General features: G+C 49.6%; 1 protein-coding gene and 1 long non-coding RNA gene across 6 annotated transcripts; one reads left to right on the forward strand and one right to left on the reverse strand.

Annotated features, from left to right (window-relative positions):
• Positions 1-248: 248 nt before the first annotated feature.
• ZSCAN22 (zinc finger and SCAN domain containing 22) lies at positions 249-12,030 on the reverse strand. Of its 4 annotated transcripts, none has more exons than XM_019818478.3 (4): positions 11,844-12,030; positions 11,020-11,359; positions 6,857-7,309; positions 249-4,072 (listed from the first exon to the last, which is right to left on the reverse strand). In XM_019818478.3, the coding sequence occupies exons 3-4, from the start codon at positions 7,254-7,256 to the stop codon at positions 2,997-2,999; spliced, it is 1,476 nt and encodes a 491-aa protein (XP_019674037.1). In that variant the 5' UTR covers positions 7,257-7,309; positions 11,020-11,359; positions 11,844-12,030; the 3' UTR covers positions 249-2,996. The 4 variants fall into 4 exon arrangements, with proteins under 4 accessions (XP_019674037.1, XP_011287817.1, XP_044901716.1 ...); XM_011289515.4 differs by having other exon boundaries at positions 11,128-11,359; positions 11,844-12,029; XM_045045781.1 differs by lacking the exon at positions 11,844-12,030 and adding an exon at positions 11,715-11,730 and having other exon boundaries at positions 11,128-11,359.
• Positions 12,031-12,066: 36 nt separating this feature from the next.
• Positions 12,067-16,463, forward strand: LOC109494576. 2 transcript variants are annotated; one of them, XR_002149504.3, is made up of 3 exons: positions 12,067-12,279; positions 12,980-13,176; positions 15,038-16,463. It is a non-coding gene; the product is annotated as an uncharacterized LOC109494576 (long non-coding RNA). The 2 variants fall into 2 exon arrangements; XR_002149503.3 differs by lacking the exon at positions 15,038-16,463 and adding an exon at positions 14,287-14,497.
• The last annotated feature ends 4,998 nt before the right edge of the window (positions 16,464-21,461 follow it).

A 21,461-nucleotide genomic window follows, 5' to 3' on the forward strand; every position in this document is an offset into this window, starting at 1 on the left:
CCTCCTGTGTTCTCTCTCTCAAAGATTAATAAACTTAAAGAAAACATAGTAATCCTAGGACCTTAAATTAATAATGCTTTTCTGTGTCAACATCTATTTTGTCTGAAATTAAGACAGCTTGTCTTTCTTCAGATTCATGCCTGCCTTGTATATCCTTTTCTATTCCTTTAGCCTCAGCTTTCCCATGTCCTTGTTTTAGGTGTGTTTCTTCTAAAGAACATATGCCTGGATTTGAAAGAAATACAATGTTAGTATTTGTCTTACTTTATTTGTTGATAAGTAGTGCTTATTGAAACTGCTGACATATCTGGATGTGCTTTCAAATCCCAGTGTGTCCAGTCTCTGTCAGCGTACACATCAGGGCCGCTCATGTTCTCCAACCCCATGTCCCTTATGGTGGGGATGGTGGTCCTGCCCTCAGTGTTGGGAGATGATGCACATAAATTATTTGGCAGACTGAACAACACATGTGGACGCTCAGTAAAGATTCCTTTTTTCCCCTGACCTCTTCCCCCTTTAGACAAACATGGGAAGACACAAATCTTATGACAAAGTGGGTGCTGGAGATGCTCAGAGCATCAGAGGTGGAGATTCTGCTCTTTAGTGCCAAACACCAGGAGAGTGAGGGCAGGAGGTGGAGACAGATGCTCCAAGTCAGAGCCAGTGGCCAGGCCATGGGTTGGGTGCTGCACAAAGCAGGTCATCTTATTCCTGCTTTACAGATGGGCAGGTCACTGAGGTTCAGGGAAGTCACTTACCCGGGGTCCCAAAAGCAGCCCTGAGGAGGAGTGCTGCTTGCAGCGTGACTTGGGCCTACATCTTTTCCACTTCCTGCAGGCTTGTTGGAGGCCTGTGTGACTGTTTCACCAGCAACGTGTATCTCTCATCTGAGCTTTTCCCTGTTAACATTCTCTGCGTCTCTCAGCCTTGGCTTCACTGTGTGGCAGTCTGCCTGTGGGCAGGTGTATCTGGGACTCTCTCAGAGATACTGACACAAGATCTGTTTCCCTGGGTCTCAACCTTCCTGTTCTGAACCTCACTCCTTGGTTTCTGTGACTCTTTACTTGTGACACAGAGGGGACAAGTCCAAGACACAAGAAGAAACACAGGGAGATATGAGCAGTACACAACTGTATGGCAGGTCAAATGGTTAACATGCAACAGGATCATCAAAGAGAGGAAGATTGACAACCTGACAGTTAAGAACAGAGGCCGTGACATTCAGTTACAGACATGGACCCTGAAAGAGGGTCAGGGATACAGAACCGTGAGAGGCCAGACAGCGCACTGACAGCATGCTGGCAACCACAGAGTCCATGACACCAGGGGGATTCTGGGGTGACAGAAAAGGCAGACTCAATATGGTAACCATGCCAGGCTTGTCTGATGGGTGGGGCTCTGGGAAAATCAGATTGCTCTTGCCCTGCAGGGCCCAGGGCTGTTGGAGGAGACAACAATGTAGACCTACATCAGGCCGACGCAGGGCGGAGCATGATGACTGCCTCCAGGAAAGCACCGGTCACAGTATATTCATTCAGAAGACACAGGTCAGAGCCTACTGAGTCTTGTGCTATGGGTACTGAGAATAAGACCCAGCCCCTGCTTTTGGAAGCTCTCAGGGAAACAGACTGCGAGCTCTGCAAGGAGTAAATAAACATGACAGGAAGTTGAAGAAAAGTTAAGGAGGTGTTCTGGAAGCATAGAAGGCAAGTTGAAGTCAGCTCAGAGAGGTAGGGGAGGCTTTGTTAGGGAGGGCTATGTGAAACGCCAGGGAGGAAAGAGAAGAGGAGGTTTCCAGGCACAGTTACAGAGGCACGTAGGTGGGAAAAATATGGCTTCTTCAGGAACCACAAGTAGTTCCACGTGACTGGTGTGTGGAAGGTGGGGGGACTATGATAGACAAGGCTGGGGCCAGTTCACAAATGATCATAAATGGCAGGTGAAGGAGTTTGCCATTATTCCCACAGGGCAGTACTCTGAAACCATTTTCACATCACTGCACACACACAAAAACGACAATATTCACATGTACATATGAGGGTACCTGGAGAGCTTGTTCGGGGCTCAAAGTGAGTTATGTCTTGGCATACTTATAAACCATTCAGGAAGGTTTGCCGTAGAAGGTACACTGAAGAGCTTTCCACCATGGAGTGACACAATCAGGTTTGGGTTGTAGAAAGAGCCCCCTGGTGTGGAGAATCACACAATGGGAGAGGTCGGGGGAGAGAATGAAGGCAAGAGACCCCAGATGGAATCCAGATGAGAGGTGATGAGGGCTCACAGAAAGTGATGAAGGTGGAGAAGATGATTAGAGGTGAGTTTTCAGTAAAACCAACAGGGCTGATGACTGATGGGATGTGGAAGGGGAGGGCAGGGAGAAATGGATGCTGGGCAAGCATCAGGCTGCACCCTCGATAAGGGAGATTGTGAAACAGACAGAGGGCCCGGAGAAGGCCTCACATAAGAGGCAGCCTCACAGGTTGGCCTTAGAGTTAGTCGTGAATAGGTGGAGTGAAACAATAGGCGTGAAGGCACGGAGGTGGGCGAGGGCCAGTACCCCTCCTGGGCTAAACAGGGGAGGAAAAGGCAAGAACAGCTACATGGGAACATGAAGCTGGAGCCCTCCTGCCCAGAGCATCTTGGGACCACTGAGTCCCAAAAGAAACTTCACTTGCCCTGGCTCTGAAGACAAATCCAAGTCCTCACCTCAGCTGTCCTTTCTCTGAGATGGGCCTGAGTGGGGTATGGAGGGCAGCAGGATCCTTCTGGAAGCTTCTCCAGATGGTTTGAATAGCTTTGTGTTCATTAGGCCCCTCCATCGGGGTCTCCAAATGCAGAGTTGTTCCCAGATAGCCCCAGAGTCTGCCCTTTAGCACCTCATCATTTTGGGGTACTATCAATCACCCACCCCATTCTTTGTTCTTTTGGAACTCAGGGTTTTTCTTAGATGTTGAGCCTCTGAGGGGAGGATACTGTGTCCCGAGGGTTTTCTTGGGTTACTGCAGTACTGTGATGTGGATCCTCAGGTGAACCATAAGGGCTGAGCTGCGGCTAAAGGCCTTTCCACAGTCGCTGCACTTGTACGGCTTCTCTCCTGTGTGGATTCTCTGGTGCTCAATGAGGGAGGAGCTCTGTGCAAAGGCCTTTGGACAAACCTTACACTGATACGGCTTCTCTCCAGAGTGGATTCTCAGGTGGCGGATCAGAGCTGAGCAGTCACTGAAGGCTCTTCCACAAGCGTCACACTTGTAGGGCTTCTCCCCGGTGTGGATGCGCTGGTGCTGAGTCAGGTGGGTGCTCTGGCTGAAGGCCTTCCCACACTCGTCACACTCATAGGGCCTCTCCCCTGTGTGCACCCGCTGGTGCTGGGTGAGATGGGTGCTGCGGCTGAAGGTTTTGCCACATTCCCTGCACTTGTAGGGTTTTTCTCCAGTGTGGATCCTCTGGTGCTGAGTTAGGTGGGTGACCCGGCTGAAGGCCTTCCCGCACTCTTTACACTCATGGGGCTTTGCCCCCGTGTGGATGACTTGGTGCTGGGCCAAGTGAGTGCTCCGGCTAAAGGCTTTCCCACACTCACTACAGGTGTAGGGTGTCTTCCGAAAATGGCTCTTCTGGTGTGCTTTGAGGGCGGAGGGGCTCTGGAATGTTTTCCCACATTCACCACACTTGGAAGACTTCCTCCTTGAGTATACGCATGGCGACTCCGTCCCATAACCATCCAATGGATCAAATTTCTCTTCTGGTGTCTTCTCTTGTGAGATGAAATTTGGCCACATGTTGGGACTATTCCCCAAGGCACCAGGTTCACAGCTGGTCTGGTCTGTGGGAACATCTTTGTGAGGCTCTGAAGTTTTCCTGCAATCCATCTCTTGGGGGACAGACTTTGTCCAGATTCCCCCTGAGAGTCCTGCCTGCCTCTCTGAGCTGCCCTCAGGTTCACGAGCATCACCAAAGGCAGGTCCCAGGGAACCACCTCCCGCGAGGGTTTCAGTGGCCCTACCCAGTGGCTCGGACTCTTCCAAATCATTCTGCTTGCAGCTTGACTCTGAGAGCTCAGCTCCTGGTTCCTGTCCTGAAACAACCCAAACCACAGTGTCACCACTATTTCCACACAGGGCTTTCCCCATTCTGCCTGGGTCGTGGTCTTACTCTGTAAGGAGACAAATGGCCACTCCTGACATTTGGCCCCATTTCCAAAGTAAAGTTTCCCATTTGGTGTCCTGGATGACAAAGGGCATAGGGCTGTGTTCCCACACCATCAGAAACTGGATCACAGGTTCCAATCCTCCCCCACCCCCCACCCCTAAAACTCTCCATTCTTCAAGGCTGCTGATTTGGGCTCAAGTGTCAGAAGGAAAACCCTAAGGTTGAACTGATCTGAAAGAATGAGAGTAAGTAAGCACACACAGGGGGTTGCCCTTGCCAAGTGCCTATGTACTTACTCCCCCTCGGGAGGCCCCAGCTCTCAGTGCCTTAGCCCTGGACCTAAAAAGCCTACCGAGCATTTTCTGCAGGTGACAGTAAAGACTGGCTGAATGAGGGAAGCAATTCCAGATGCTGGCAACCGTGCAGTTTCCCACAATAGAATCTACCTCGAGCCCCAAGTTGACAACCACTGCTGAGGGTGAGTGGGTGACAAGCCCGCCTGGCGTCCCTAAGACCCTGGGAGGCCTGAGGCCCACTCTTTACAAACTGCTGTAAAGGTGGAGTGTGGTTGAAAGGTAGTTGGAGACTGGGTTGTGTATGAGGTCAGCCTGAACTGACCTTTGAATTGAACTGACCCTTGATGGGTGCATAAGGCACCGGGGCACACTTAATAGCATCACGTACTGGACAGATTCCAGGAAGAGATAGGAGCAGGCCGAATAATTGCTGCTCAAGTCCACAGTGGAGCCCCAGCCCTGCCACGAGCCAGCTCCAGAGCGTTGGGCAATCCTGCCCTCGTCCGGACCTGTAAGACAGAGCTACTATACTGCTCGCCTGCCAGGGCTGCTGGTCATCATTAGGCTCTCCAAGCACAGTGGGTAACTTCCATTGCCTCATTTCACCTTCAGTCTGCTCCCACAAGGACATACTGGAACACTGCATTTCAGACAAGGAAACTGAGACCCGGCTGAAGGAAGGTCTTGAGTACTCAACTGGTACAAGATCACACAGTTGGCTGGTGGTCAAATTTGAAATTTCAGGTATAGATTTCAGACTTCTGGGGTGCCTGGGTGGCTTAGTCGGTTGAGAGTCCGGCTTCAACCCAGGTCGTGATCTCATGGTTCATGAGTTCTAGCCCCATATCGCATCAGGCTCTCTGCTATCAACGCAGAGCCAGCTCTGGATCTTCTTTCCCCTTCTCTCTCTCTGCCCCTTCCCTGCTCACGTGTTCTCTCTCTCTCTCAAAAATAATAAAAATTGAAAAAAAAAAAAGAGTTTTTAGATTTCAGATTTTGTCCTCTAGGCCCACACATGTCCTCCTAACTACCCAGCCTCCTCAGTCATATGCTTGGTCCCACATCCCTCTTCTTCCTCTATTCCAGCAACATTGCCCAACTGCTCTTCCCAGAATGTACCAGTTCGTACCACCGGGTCTTCACCCCCACCATTCCCTCTGCCTGGACTTCCACGTCCTTCTCCTTATCTCAGTGCCATACTGCCCTTTCTCTGAAGACTTTCTTGACCCTTCAAGAGGATGTGGCCACTATCCCCTTTCCCTGTCCCTGTGACCTCTGCCTGGCAGAGCTGATGGGCCCAAGGGAAGGCACATGACCAACCTCTCCAGAACGGTCTGTTTCTCGAGGAGCTAAACAATTATCCTAACAGCTACAGTTTCCACTGTGTTTAATCTGTACCAGACACTGTTACATGTGCTGCACAGGTGATGCTTCATTTATACCTCTCAATGACACTGAGGTAGGTATTATGAACTGCAATCGCCATTTTATTGACAGGGAAACTGAGGCACAGGAAAGTCACATGGCCAGGAGGAGGAGCTGTGGTTGGATCTACCAAGCCTTCATGATATTTCTGTTCTTTCTACTCACTGCACGCCTCCTCCCTAGAGCCTGGCATACACACACTATCTGCTATCATCAGTCAGGGCCAGGCCGGGCCCTTCCAGGAAGAGCCTTCACTCCCTGCTCTGGACTGCATCCGCTGGGACCTCCCTGGGCCGAGACATCTGTGTAGGTCCTCCAGAGCAAAGGTGCCCACTCTAGCCTAGGGCAGGTCTGACACACACAGACCTTGGAGGCCAGCAGAGGGAGGACACAGATCCTGGAGGCCAGCAGAGGGACACATGGAGACACCTGGCATTTTTGTCATCCCCTCCCCTGCTATAGGCTTCCAGCCCCCTCATCTGGTACCAACAGCCTGGTTTTCCTTATTCACGTCAGTCCCTGAGATCTGGTCAGCCAAAAACAAGCACAAGACCCCAACCAGTTCAGTGGGACTCAGCCCAGGAACCTTTTACTGTTCTCCCCCTGGGGATTCTACATCGGTAAGACATAAGCCTGGGTTGCTGTGCCAGCCATGTCTCCACTGAGGAGAGAAGCTACTTAAGAGTAAAGCTAATGTAGGAAAACCCAACTGAGAAACAGAACGAGAAAAAAAGAGTCCTGACGCCATCCACTGAGCTCCTGGATACAGCCAGGAGCTCCCTACTTTGCTGCAGTCAGTTTGAGCTCGGTTTTTGGACATTAGCAGTCAAAACAGATCTGCTTAGCACAGTGTGTGAGTTTGGGTGACGTACAAAGATGACAACAAGTGTGTGTGTGAACGACCCCAAACCCAAACCCTGCACTCCCACATTCCAGTCCAGGCTCTGCCCACAGTGTGCTGCAAACAGTCGCCTGTTGTTCCTTCTCACCTGTCTTGTCCAGTGACCGAGTCAGACCTTCTACCAGCATGGCAGCCTCCTCACCACTCTTGGGGAACTGGGCACCCACCCATGACTGGATCTTGGGTGGCAGTGCACCCAGGAACTGCTCCAGCACCAGCAACTCTAGCATCTGCTCCTTGGAATGTGCTTCAGGCTGCAGCCACTGGTGGCACAGTTCACGGAGCTGGGCCAGGGCCTCATGTGGGTTGGATGCCTCCTCATAGCAGAAGCGCCGGAAGCGAAGACGTGCAGCCTCAGGGTGGACAGTGTGGCCAGGGCTAGATTCCTGGACCTCAGAGAGGCTAGCCTCCTCATCCTCCACCTTCACACGTAGGAAACCATCCTGTTCCCAGGGCATGGGGCTCAGAGGGCTCTTGGGGATGGCCATCAAGCAGCAGCACTCCAGTGAGGCACAGAATGGCTGGAACGTTGGAACCGGGTCTGCAGGAATGTCAGAACTCTGTCATTATGTGGAACTTGGGGCTCTGCTCACATCTGTAGAGCAGGGCAGATGCAGGCTTGGGGCCTGTAAGAGTGACTCTCTCACAGAGACACAGATATTCAAAATAATCAGATGCCTAAGCACCATGCTAAAAGTTTGCATATAGTAACTCATTTAAAACTCTAAACAAACTCAGGAGGTAAGAATTTCCTTTCCATTTTGTGGATATGAAAACAGATACAGAGGAGGAAAAGATTCACCCAAAGCTTCTCAGATACTGAACAGATTGGGAGTTGCTGAGCTACAAACCCAGGCAGCCTGACCCCATGGCCAGTTTGCTTATGGTGTGCTCCTCCCACACAGAACCAGATCTCTCTATCTCACACACTCCCTAGGTAGCCACATGGTCATTCCTTCACTTTTCCCTTGCTAATTATTTTGGTTTCTGAAATGGATACTTAAAAATAAATGACTTTCTGCCTTCCTTTCTTTCCTCTTTTTTTTTTAATTTTATTTTTTATCTTTTAAAATTTACATCCAAGTTAGTTAGCATATTGTGCAACAATGGTTTCAGGAGTAGATTCCTTAGTGCCTCTTACCTATTTAGCCTATCCCCCCCTCCCACAACCCCTCCAGTAACCCTCAGTTTGTTCTCCATATTTATGAGTCTCTTCTGTTTTGTCCCCTCCCTGATTTTATATTATTTTTGTTTCCCTTCCCTTATGTTCATCTGGTCCTTTTTTTTTTTTTTTAATGTTTATTTATTTCTTAGAGAGAGAGAGCATGAGAGCGAGTGAGAGTGGGTACCAGAGGGGCAGAGAGAGAGGGAGAGAAAGAATCCTAAGCAGGCTCCACACTCAGCACGGGGCCTGATGTTGGGCTTGATATCACCACTGTGAGATCATGACCTGAGCCAAAATCAAGAGTTGGACACTTAACCAACTGAGCCACCCAGGTGCCCCTCCTCTTTTCTAATACATGTACTTAAGGCTGTAAATTTCCCTCTAAACACAGCTTTAGCTGCACATCTATAAGTTTAATGTTGCATCTTCATTATCATTTAATGAGTTCAAAATATTTTCTAATTTCTTTTGTGGTTTCTTCTTGACTCCTGGGCTATTTGGAAATCTGCTACTCATGGGGCACCTGGGCAGCTCAGTTGGTTGAGTGTCCAACTTCACCTCAGGTCATGATCTCACAGTTCGTGAGTTCAAGCCCCACATCAGGCTCTATGCTGACAGCCAGAGCGTGGAGCCTGCTTTGGATTCTGTGTCTCCCTCTCTCTCTGCCCCTCCCCCACTCACATTCTGTCTCTTTTGAAAATAAACATTAAAAGTTAAAAAAAAAAAAAAAAGATATCTGCTACTCCATTTCCAAACAACTACGGTTGTCTAGTTGTCTTTTTATTATTGATTGCTAGATTAAGTTTGTTGTGCTCAGAAAATGTGCTTTAGTCAATTTCAATCCTTTGAAATTTGCTGAAACTTGGTTTGTGACCCAGCGTATGGTTAACTTTGGTCAACATTCCACAAAAACTTAAATATCCACATAAACTTAAAAATAATGCAAAAAAAAAAAAAGTACTATCATACAATCCAGCAATTTCACTTCTGGGCATTTATCCAAACAAAAATGAAAACACTAACTTGAAAAGATATATTAACCCCTATATTCACTGCAGCATTATTTACAATAGCCAAGATATGGAAGTAACCTAACTGTCCATCAACAGATGAATGGATAAAGAAGATGTGGCACCCATACATACCATAAAATATTACTCAGCCATAATAAAGAACAAACAGCATGGATGGACCTTGAGGCTATTATCCCAAGTGAAATAAATTAGAGAAAGATAAATACCATATGATTTCAGCTATATGTGGATCTAAAAAACAAAACAAATGGACATACAAATCAAAACTAGATTCACAAATACAGACTGATGGTTGCCAGAGGAGAAGGGGATTTGGGACTGGGTGAAATGGGTGAAAGGGATTAAGAGGTGCAAACTTCTAGTCATAAAATAAATAGGTCGGGGCGCCTGGGTGGCTCAGTCGGTTAAGTGGCTGACTTCGGCTTAGGTCATGATCTCGCAATTTGTGAGTTCGAGCCCCGCGTCGGGCTCTGTGCTGACAGCTCGGAGCCTGGAGCCTGTTTCGGATTCTGTGTCTCCCTCTCTCTGACCCTCCCCCATTCATGCTCTGTCTCTCTCTGTCTCAAAAATAAATAAACGTTAAAAAAAATTTTAAATAAAATAAAATAAAATAAAATAAAATAAAATAAATAGGTCATAGTGATGTAATGTATAGCACATGGAAAATAGATAATAAAATTGTATTAACTTTGTATGGTAAGAGATGGTAACTAGATTTATTATGGTGATCATTTTATACTGTATATAAGTGTTGAATCACTATGTTGTACAGCTGAAACTAATATAATATTGTATGTTAACTATACTGGAACTTTAAAAATGCAAAGCCTTCCTGGATAAATGATAAAAAATAAACAACTCGATCAAAATTAAAACGTTTCATGATTTGAAGGATATCATCAAGAAAGCAAAAAGGCAACCCACAAAATGGCACGAAATATTTTCAAATTAGGTATCTGATAAGGAATACGTATCTAAACAACTCCATGGTAAAAAGATAAATAATCCAGCTAAAGAATGGGCAAAGGTTGGGGCGCTTGGGTGGCTCAGTCAGTTACACATCCGACTTCAGTTCGAGTCATGATCTCATGGTCTGTGGGTTCAAGCCCCGCATCCGGCTCTGTGCTGACAGCTCAGAGCCTGCAGCCCGCTTTGGAGTCTGTCTCTCTGCCCCTCCCCCACTCACGCTCTGTCTCCCAAAAATGAATAAACGTTAAAAAAAAGTTAAGAGTGGGCAAAGGTTTTGACTAGACAGTTCTTCAAAGAAGATACACCAATGAATGGCCTGTAGGCAACATGAAAAGATGCTTGACATCATGACTACCAGAGAAATGCAAATCAAACCCACAGTGAGATACCACTTTACACCTGCTAAGATGGCTAAAATCAAAAAGATAACAAATGTTGGTTGGCACATGAGCCATGGTCTTGGGCACAGGGAGAAGCAAAGGTTAGTCAAACAAGACCCCAATCCTGCAACTTTTCAGCGGCAGGTGGCAACTTCTCACAAAACTGTGTTCTAGCCCCTAACTCCACCCTGAAGCTCGCTTGGGCTTCTTGTCCCCTTGCCCTTGCCGTTATCCCCGATCCCCATCTTCTCAGCCTTTGCCCCTATTATTCTTTTGTTCTACAATCTCTTTGCACCTAATTTTTCCCGGTCCTCCAGACTGCACTTTATCTGCCGTCTTCTCCAAGAGTTGTAGGAGCACTTGAGAGCAAGCTGAGTATCCTTCTGAGTGCCCTGGGTCTCTTTTCCCAGCTCTGGCTAGAACCATATGTTGCCCCAGAGAGACTGAGCACACTGGAGCCCACAGTGCCCAGAGCACGGCCTATGTCAAGTGCATAATACACAGGTGCTGAGCAAATGGAGGGACCAGGAAAGGCTGAGCATGGTCACCCACAGATGTGGGGAGTCACTGTACAGGGGAGGAGGAGCAGGAATGGCAGGGATGACGATAAATGCAGCAAGATTCCAAGCTCCCTTTTCTGCACCCCTGAAACTCCTGTTCTGGAAAATCTGAGACATATGGGCCCATCCCCCAACGTGCTGACCTCACATCAGGTCAAGGTCCCCGATCCATGAGTGTTCAACCAACTGAGCAGAGCGGTTCTTCCATTTCTCGGTCCTTGCGAGTCACCGACCTGGTAAGTGGCACCTACCTCAGAGGGCTGCTGTGAGGTTACCCAAGGCGATCCGCGACAAACGTCCAGTACCGGCCTGGCACACTGCAGACACGGGGTGAACAACCAACCTGACACTCCACAGCCTCCTGCCAGACTCGGGCCCACGGCCGGTGCTGGGGAACATATCCACAAAGCCGGCTGGGGACCGCGGTCAATTCCGGCTGCAGACAGGCGGAAGCGAAACTCTCCGTCGCATCCTTGGCAAACTCTGCAAATCACCCGCATCTCAGTACCCTGACAAAATCTTAGTCCCGCAGTGACAGGCGCACACCCTGCCTCAGGCACCGTGTCAGCCACCCAGGAGCACACTTCTGTGTCACTCACCAGTGGAATTCCCCCACAGTCACTCACAGTCCCTGACCACCGTCTCAGCCAGGGACGCTCTGCGTCCCGCCTGAAGTCACGCGGCCGGCCGCACCCCCGCGCTCTCCTCACATCACACGACACCCCCGCGAAACCTCCGACCCCCGTCGCCGTCAGCCGCACCCCACGTCCGACGGTCACCCACTGCCACGCTGTCGGTAGGAAGCGCACACCCGCACGCGCCGACGCAGAAGCACAACCTCTCAGGCACACACACAGCCGGCCAGTCGGTCCCACGTGCGACCGGTGAGTTCTACACTCGGTCTGCGCGTCGGTCCCGCTCACTGCCCGTCAGTCGGTCCTCCAGGAGCGCCGCTCGCGGTCAGCACCTCAGTCCCCGTCGGCGGGTCGGCCCCGCAACACTCGGCTCAGTTCGCCGCCAGCGCTGGCGCCTTCCCGGCCTGGGACGTTTCTTTCCGGCCACGACCCCCGCAGACCCCACCCAGGCCCACGCCACACGCGCGGCGGCCGCCACTTCCGGGAGCGCGCACTGAGGCGCCACCCGGGCAGGGCCGCCTGCGCGCCCGCTCGCCGGGACCACAACTCCCAGGATGCCCCGCGCTGCCCAGCAGGCGCCCCTGCGCGGGAACCGCGACTTTGAGCTCGCGTCGCGTCTTAGGCTCCACGGCCCCGGCGCCGCCCTCCCGGACTACAATCACCCGAAGGACCCGCGCCCTCAGCCCGCGCCCCCTGGGGCACGCCGGGGGTTGTAGTCTCGGCAGGGCAGTGGGTAGAAGGCTGGGCCTTTGTGGGGTTGTGGTGGCTGTGAGTGAAGGGGCGGGCGGGGGGCTGTGCGGGAGGTGGAACCGTGCATAGTGCGTGGGGTGAGGGGAGAGGGTGTCACTGTGTGGGGTGTGCATCGTGTGTAGTGTGTTGCTTACTGTGACCATACACAGGTGATTCCACGTGTCTGTCCTGTGTGACTGCTGGTGCTCTAGAGGCTGGGCTGCGCGTGTCATTCTCTGGGACCACACGTGTGGGTATTTCTGTGCCTGTAACTGTGTGTGGGTGGGTGTGACCTTTGTGTTAGTTATGGTATGTGATAATTCTGCAGCCACATGCGGCTGTCACGTTGTGTGATGGTGTTTGAGACAGAGACATGGAGGTGCCCAGGAGGGCCTGATACAGCACAAAGGCCCCAGACTGTGTATGATTACACTGTGTGTTGCTTCAGTGACTGTGACTGTGATCATGGATGTGATTGTGTGATACTATGGATGTCTGGACATGTGATTGTATGTGAGAATGTGTTCTCTGTGTGTGCATGTGGGTGTGTGAGAGAATTTAAGCAGGAGACCCCAGCTGGGGACCCAGGACAGGGAGGGTGGTGGCCCAACCTGTGTGCAGGTGAGGCTTTGAGGTTCGCCCGGCCTGTGCTTATTGCCCCCAGCCTGTGACCATGTCCCCTTCAGCTCATCAGACCTTTGCATGCAGCCAGAATGAGCACATTGTCTTCCTTCCCCAGATGCATACTGAGCAGCCAGTAAGGACCATCGCTATTCCAGATGGGACATTGCAGTGAAGAGGAGAGGCACGGCCTGCCTCCATGGAGCTGATGTTATTTTAGGGAGGCAGACGGTAATCAAAGAAACAAGAACTGTTTCTGAGGAGTTAGCATCCCAGCTGAGGCCTGAATAAAGGGAAGGACTCAGAATTTTCCAGGTACATGAAATGCAAATGCCAAGGCCCCAAGGTGGGTGCAGACAAGGAGGCCCAGCTGGAGTGGATTGAGGGAAGGAGATAGGAAAGGACAGGGCCAGAATGGGGAGGCTTGTAGGGGGCAGATCTTGCAGGGCTTATGGGCCATGAATGGACTTTGATGTCTACCCTGAAAGAGGTGGGAGCCATGGGAAGCCTTTGGGCAGAAGACTGTGCTGTGACTTTAGCTCTGTAGGATTCTTGTGGTGGTTACAAGGGAAGACTGTTGGGGTGAGGGTAGAGGTAGGGAGACCTGGGAGGTGAACGCTGCTGGAGTCCTGGTTAGCAGAGTAGGTCAGATCACGATGGTGGAGGTAGAGGTGTTGATCAGTGGTCAGATAGAGATCTGTTTTGAAGGTGGAGTGGACAGGGTTAATGGGTTGAAGTGCAGCATCCAAGGGCAGAGCAAGGCTGGCTCAGGACCCTGAAAGTATTTTCGTTTGTTACAGCTGCCATCACAAAATACCACAGGCTGGGTGACTTAAACAATAAACTTTTATTTTCTCACACCCTGGAAGCTGGAAGTCCAAGATCACAGTGTTGTTGGCAGGGTTGGTTTCTCCTGAGTCTTCTCTCCTTGGTTAGTAGATGGCCACTTTCTTGCTGTGTCCTCACCATGGCCTTTCCTCATTAGCATGGCCCTGGTCTCTCTCTCCCAGTCATACTGGAACAGGGCCTACCCACATGACTTTGTTTAATGTTAATTACCTCTTTAAAGGTCCTATATCCAAATACAGTCACATTCTAGGGCTTAGGTTAGGATATTAACATATGAATTTGGGTGGGGGACACACTTCACTCCATAATGGGTCGAAGGGGCATTGGTATGACTGTGGGGATACTTTCTGGGAGGCTCCTGAGGAGAGGAGAGAGAGGGTAGCATCTAGAGGAGACCCAGGTGCCAGGGAGGAACGAGCCCAGACTGACAGTTAGTAGGTGTGGGGTGACCTGGAAACTCCATGGAAGCTTCCCTCAGGGCGTTCCTCTCGGTACAGATTGTGAGTCTGTGCTGTTAGAGCTGGGAGGAGTCCTGCCCCTTCCACGGCCTGAGGCCAAGGTATTCTTTGCCTTTAGCACAGCACAAGAAAAGTTTGCTGAAGAACAAGGAATGAAAAACTGAATGGCAGATGGACAGACAACTGGATTCTCATTTACCTTCCATATGCACCATGGCCCTTCAACTCCATACTCCAGACCTTGGGAGACCCCTTTTGTGCTTATTCTCTGATTATTCAACCAGTGTTCTAGGCCTCTGGGCTTTCCTGAATAGACTTTCCTCTCTTCCTCTCTGTCTCTTTCTCATCCTCTCCCCAGATTTCAAACCTCATGTCTTTGAGGAAGTGTTCGTTTTAACTTGGCACTGTATCAATCAGTTATCCTCTGTAATGAATGGTTTCAACAGTTCAGTTACTGACAGAAATAAGCACTTATTCCTCTCATGAGTCTAAGGATTGGCTATTCTGGCTGGGGCTTGGCTCCAGGCTCCAGGTTGGGTCCATCTTTGTTGCACTTGTTTTGTAGGGCTCATGGTGATGGCAGAGATGCCAGCAGGCTTGCGCCCAGGCTCAAGACTAACATACTAGCAATGCCACTCACATTCCATTGGCCAAACGAGTCACGTGGCCACACCCAAAGTTAAGGAAAGGGTATCCATGCTGTCTTTAGTGAGAGGAACCACAAATGTGGCCAAAGGTGTGTACACGAGGAGGGGTGAAGAAATGAGCCAGTAATTCCATCCACATCATCAATCCTTTTGATTTCTTTCTTTCAGTTCAGAAAAGTCAATAAAGTTAACATTTGTGATCTTGGTTTCTTTCTGATCAAGGAAGGCGACCACAGAGCATATTCAAGGACCTGCTGCAATCCATCCCGAGGATAATAATGGAGGTCGTCAGAAAAGAGATCTCATGAGGGTCTGTGTTCACACACTTTGGCGCTCCTGAGGCCTACTCAGGGAACCGGAACAGAGGTCCTACTGAGGACATAGGGCAACATTTGCTTTTCTGGGAAAAAGAATTTAAGCAATGGTCAGTCCCCAGCATGGCAAATCCTAGTGTGGGGAGAGGTTATGGAGGCAGTGAAGCTGTGAGGAGTGTCAGGATACCTTCGAGCCCTGTCAAACAAAAGAATGTTGCTGTGGAGAAGAAACCACACATGTTAGTCACACATGGAGGAAGCTTTGAGCAGGTTCCAGAGCCAGATGTGTTGTAGGCAACCTGTGTGGACAGGAAGACCTGCAGGTGTGGCTTGTGTGGAAAGAGTTTCAAGCAGCACTTGGCCCTCTCTGTGCACTAGGGTACTCACCCTAGGAAAAGCCTTATCTGTGTAGCACCTGTGGGAAAGTCTTTTTCCCAGTCTGACCGCATTGAGCACCAGAGGATCCATATTGGAGTGAAACCCTCCGAATGCCATGAGTGTGGAAAAACCTTCATTCAGAGCTCCACACTCACAATGCACCAGAGGACCCACACTGGAGAGAACCAGTACAAATGTAGGCAAAGCCTTCCTGGGGAACTCAGACATGTGGAAACACCTGCAGATTCGCACAGGGGAGAAGCCCTAGCAGTGTTGGAATTGTGGGAAAGCCTTCAGGTGGAGCTCGCCCTGATCCACCGTCAGAGGACACACAGTGGTGAGGAGCCGTGTGGGTGTATTGAGTGTGGCAGGCCTTTGGGCAGAGTTCCACACTCAGTGTCACAAGATCCACACAGGCAAGAGGACTTACGAGTGCTTGGACTGTGGCAGAGCCTTTAAAGGCAGCGCAGACCTTGGCCAGCACCAGCGGGGCCGGATGGGTGAGAGGCCCTGTGCCTGGCAGGAGTGTGGCAAGGCCACAAGGCCTTCGTCCAGCGGTCACACCTCAGCCAGCACCAGCGCACCTACATGGGCCAGAAGCCCTGCCTGTGCAGGGAGTGTGGCAAGGCCTTCAGCTACAGTTCACACCTGCTTCAGCACCACAGCACCTGGTAGCTGTGCTCTCTCCACTGCCCACATCACCTCCCACCATCTTGAAGGCCTGAGGCATCTCATCTCCCTCCTCCTACACCTCATAGACTCTCATTGCTTCCCTCCCCTTTGCCAGGGTTTGCCCTTTTACCTGGTCCTCTTTCCATATCCTTTCCTCTTTACAAATTAAGGGGACACCTGGGTGGCTCTGTCACTTAAGCATCCGACTCGTGACTTCAGCTCAGGTCATGATCTCACAGTTTGTGAATTCAAGCTCCACCTTGGGCTCTGCGCTAACAGGACAGGGCCTGCTTGGGATTCTGTTTCCCTCTCTCTCTCTGCCCCTCCCTGCTTGCTATCTTTCTCTCAAAATAAATAAAAATAAACTTAAAAAAATAAAAATTAACTTTTTTTGAGCTATAGTTCACATACCTTAAGTTCACCCTTCTAAAGTATACAGTTCACTTTTTAGTATAATCACAAGGTTGTGCAACCATCACTGCTCTCTAATTCCAAAAGGCTTACATCACTCCCAAGACAACCCCCATGCTTATTAGCAGTCACTCTCTATTCCCTCTGCCCCTGGCCTCTGACACCCATTAATCTGCTTTCTGCCTGCATGGATTTTCTTGCTCTGATATTTTGTGTAAATGGCCTCTTAGTATTTTCTGACCACTGACAGACACACCAAAGGGATCCTAATCCAATGAACCCTTTGTTTTCCTCAACCAAAACCCATGTCACCCGTCAAGCACTGAACTGGGCTTTGGCCTGTGGGTGGCACTGATCGCCTCTATCTCCTTGGGTCTTCTTGGTCTTCCTTATGGTTTGCTGTCTTCTGTTGTCGAAGGAACAGCCCTAAGATGCTCACTCCCAAAAGTCATACCAATAAATCACCTCTTCAGTGGGCTCCTTTTGTGTACCAGTTCTGCCTCTTACTCTCTCCTGCTCAGGCAAATGACTTCACTTCTCTGGTCCTCTACTTCTTTCTCCATAACCTGGAGATAATAAACCTGACTTTGTAACATGGAGATCTGGAGATAAGATACTCTCACCTCTTCTCAGCTGATCATGATACCCTCTTCTTACCTGTGTCCATGGTGAGAGGCAAACGTGTGCCTGTTCAGACATAGCCATACACTTAGACTCACACAGACATACAGATAACACAACTTGTATCCAGAATATATAAAGAGCTCTTATAACTCAACAACAACAAAACAATTTAAGAATGAGCAAAGGCTACCTAGGTTGTTCCATTGGTTAAGGGTCTGACTCTTGATTTCAGCTCAGGTCATGATCTCATAGGTTCATGAGTTTGAGCCCTGAGTGGGGCTCTGTACTGACAGTGCAGAGCCTGCTTGGGATTCTCTCTCCCTTTCTCTCTGTGCCCCTCCCCTCCTTGTTTTCTCAATACATAAATAAACAAGCATTAAAAAAAAAAAAAAAAAAAAAGAATGGGCAAGGACTTAGTAAGCATTTCTCCAAAGAAATCAAATGGCCAATAAGCATATGAATGATGCTCAACATCCTTTGTCATCATGGAAATGCAAATTAAAACCACACTGTGGTGGTACTTCACACCCACTGGCTACAATCAGAAAGGCAGGTAGCAATGAGTGTTGGCAAGGATGTTGAAAAACTAGAACCTTCATCTATTGCTGGTGGAAATGAAGAATGATGCAGCCTTTGTGGAAAACAATTTAGCATTTCCACAAAAAGTCAAACATAGAGTTACCTTATGACCCATCAATTCTAAGAGAACTGAAAACATGTGCCCACACAAAGTGTTCATAGCAGCATTGTTCATCATAGCCAAAAAGTGGAAATAACCCAATAACCCCCATCAACCAGTGAATGGATAAACAAAATGTGATCTATTCATACAATGGAATATTATTCAGCCATAGAAAGTAACCCAGTGCTGGGACCCCTGGGTGGCTCAGTTGTTTAAGCGTCCAGCTTCGGCTCAGGTCATGAGCTTGCAGTCTGTGCGTTCGAGCCCCACATTGGGCTGCTGCTGTCAGCTCGGATCCCATTTTGGATCCTCTGTCCCCCTCTCTCTGCCCCTACCCTGCTCGTGCTCTCTCTTTCTCAAAAATAATAAATATTAAAAAGAAAAAAAGAAAGTAACGTAGTGCTGACAATGGATGAACCTTGAAAACATTATGCTCAATGAAAGTAGCCGGATGCAAAGGTCACATGTTTTAAGATTCTATTCATATGGAATATCCAGAAAAGGCAAATCTGTAGAGACAATAGATTAGTGGTTGTCAGGGGCTTGGAGGAGGGGGGATGGAGAGTGACTGCTAATGGGTATTGGGTTTTTGTTTGGGGTGATAAAAATGTTCTGGAATTAGTGGTGGTGGTGGCACATCATAGTGAAAACACTACAAACCACTGAATTGTACACTTTAGAAGTGTGAACGTGAATTCCATCTTATTTTAAAAAGCTGTTATAAAAAAAAAAAAATAGACATAGGAGCACCTGGGTGGATAAGTCTGTTGAGCGTCTGACTCTTGATTTCAGCTTAGGTCATGATCCCAGGGTCGTGGGATTAAGCCCTATGTTGGGCTCCACTCTGAGTATGCAGCCTGCTTGAGATTCTATCTGTCCCTCTTCTCTGCTCTCTTTTTCTAAAAAGAAAGAAGAAAGAAAGAAAAGAAAGAAAGAAAGAAAGAAAGAAAGAAAGAAAGAAAGAAAGAAAGAAAGAAAGAAAGAAAGAAAGGAAGAAAGGAAGAAAGGAAGAAAAGACACACGTATGAATGCATGCAGACATACCCAGAGGTACCTACTAGAGGCAGGCTCTCCCACCAGCCCAGCCCCTGCCTGGAGGACGTAGCAGCTGCCTGCAGGCCTTGGATTTCATCCCACAGACCATCTCAGCACCAAGGTGGGGCATATACCACCACTGTGTGTGTCAGCCAAATCTCACTCTCAGGACTCCAGGGGGAGAGGCCCAGATGCTCCCTCTGCTAGGTAGCTGCCTTGGCATCCAGGGTCATCCAGCTACCGTGGGGAATGTGTGTGGAAGTGTAGAAGTGTGGGAATGAATGTCAGCAGTGTGCATGTTGTTAAAGTTATTCCTAGCAGCAGTTAAAGTAGTAAAAACAGATTTTATTAAGAAAAACTATTGCAAAGTGGGAAATAGATCTCATTATAGAACTGGGCTCAATTCTGAATCCAGTGAGGACAAGTGGGGATTTATAGTCAGGAAGCAGGGTGGGTACCAGCGGATAAACAGTTACTAAGAGAAAACCTCGGGGCGCCTGGGTGGCTCAGTCAGTTGAGCGTCCAACTCTGGCTCAGGTCATGATCTCACAGTTTGTGAGTTCAAGCCCCACGTCTGGCTCTGTGCTGACAGCTCAGAGCCTGGAGCCTGCTTCAGATTCTCTCTCTCTGCCTCTCCCCTGCTCATGCTCTGTCTCTGTCTTAAAAATAAGTAAAACATTAAAAAAAAAATTAAAAAAAAAAAAAGAGAAAATCTCAGGGGTAAGGGGACATCTAACAGGATTCTCGCTGAAGGCAGGCCAAGGGGATCAGACATCACAGGGTGGGGAAGGGGGGGAGGGGGAGGAACCTGAGTAGACAGTGAGAGTGATCATATTTGGAAGGTGGGAAATTCTCCCTAAACTGACTTAGCAAGACTTTTCCTGGAACTAGACTCTATAAGAAAGGACACAGGAGCTCGAGGTTTGAGGCCTCATCAAACTCTCCTCAGAACAGCCTGACTGAAGTTTGGTCATGGAGAGAATCTTTGTCAGTGTGCGAGTGTGCGATGTTGTGTGAGGGTGTGTTCAAGTGCAGATGCACACTCCACCAGTGGCCACCCCAAGGAGTGAACGGAGAGCCCTGAGGCCCCATGGACTCCCCCTTGCCCGGATACCCAGACTCTGCCTCCTGCAGCCAGTGCCCCAGAGCCCACAGCTCCCTGCCCTCCACACAGCATCTGGACAGCTCTTTGCACGCAGATGTTTGATATAAGAACCACACGGGTGAGCAATCAATAGTAACAGGCAAAGAACTTGAAGACCACCTGGCCTTACAGAAAGAATGAATTGCCCTGGGGACATTCTCCGGATAGGCCCCTGCTCCCGTGTGGTGCTGTGTCAGCCTCTGCCCTGACCCAGCAGAGCTCAGTCTTTTCCATGTGAAAGCCCAGGCCCCTACAACTGCTGCCCTCGCCCCCTGGCCAGCCACACTCCCGCAGGGCCATTCATGCTAGTTGTTGGTTGCACTTCTTTCTCATCACCCGACCGCAGCCGATCCGTGACCATCATTCACCTGCCCCAGAGGGAGGCTGCTTCCTGGTGCAACAACACTCGCACCCAACATACGATTTCTCTACCAGTTAACATGTTAAATCCTTGCAGGCTGGGGGTCACCATCCCCATTTTACAGACAAGGAACATGAGGGACAGAAGCAGAGAGTGAAGACCCAGAACTCATCTGGGGAGGGCTGGGCTTCAAACCCATGGAACTGGTTTTAGCTGGTTACGCCTGACCACCCCTTGAGGGAAGGAAGCAAAGTATGCTGAGGACGGGCACTGTCACATCCCTTCTCGTCCCTCCACCTTGCTGCCAAGACACGGTCCCTGTTTTTACAGAGGCTGAGTGGGCGGCCCACTGCAAGCCTGCCCCATCCATGCCATGTGGTGCCTCAGAGGCTCCCCAGCTGCCCAGGTCTTCTTGCCTCTCAGCCTGGTCCCTGGGGCTCACGCGGAACGCTCTCCCAAAGGTGCACCCCCTGAGGCAGTCTTGCTCCTACAAAACCAAGTTGCCTCTTCTCCTGGGAGACTCCTGAGCATTCTGACCTACACTGCCTCCGGTCAGCTGACACCTCTTCTCTGGTGTGCTGTGGTAGAAGCTGTGACACTTGGCTGGGTAAGGAGGTGTCACTGGTCACCAGCTGTGCAGGGTCATTGTGCAGTAGAGTAGAACTCAGCAGATCTGGGGTGTCCAAACTGCACATTACGAAGAATGGATTGGCCCTTGGATGGCAAGCCCTTGGAATATCCTGCCTGATAAGAGTCTTTCCTTACTGGGAGCCTTAGGCTACATCTGTGATTTATGATGGGGACCTTGAGTCACACTGTACCAGGCTGATCTCTGAGACAGCTTGAGGCTCAGTAACTAAGGTCAGTCATGCAGGCATTCTGCATGTATGTGGTCACCCCCGGTAAATATCAGCAGGCTTGGGTGACCTTCCCTGGCAGTACTCCATGTGTATTGTTACTCTTAGCAGGAAGTATGGAGCAGTCTGTGTGACTGCACTGGGACAGGACAAATGGCAGCTTGTACC

The sequence above is a fragment of the Felis catus genome, chromosome E2, assembly GCF_018350175.1.
Source record: "Felis catus isolate Fca126 chromosome E2, F.catus_Fca126_mat1.0, whole genome shotgun sequence".
Classification (NCBI taxonomy): domain Eukaryota; kingdom Metazoa; phylum Chordata; class Mammalia; order Carnivora; family Felidae; genus Felis; species Felis catus.

What these genes read in the sequence shown, in the direction of transcription:
- ZSCAN22 (XM_019818478.3), bottom strand. Translation starts at nt 7,256, where the DNA reads ATGGCCATCCCCAAGAGCCCTCTGAGCCCCATGCCCTGGGAACAGGAT. An exon ending in TCGGTCACTGGACAAGACAG is followed by an intron (nt 4,073 to 6,856) that starts GTGAGAAGGAAC and finishes GGGTTGTTTCAG; the next exon opens with GACAGGAACCAGGAGCTGAG.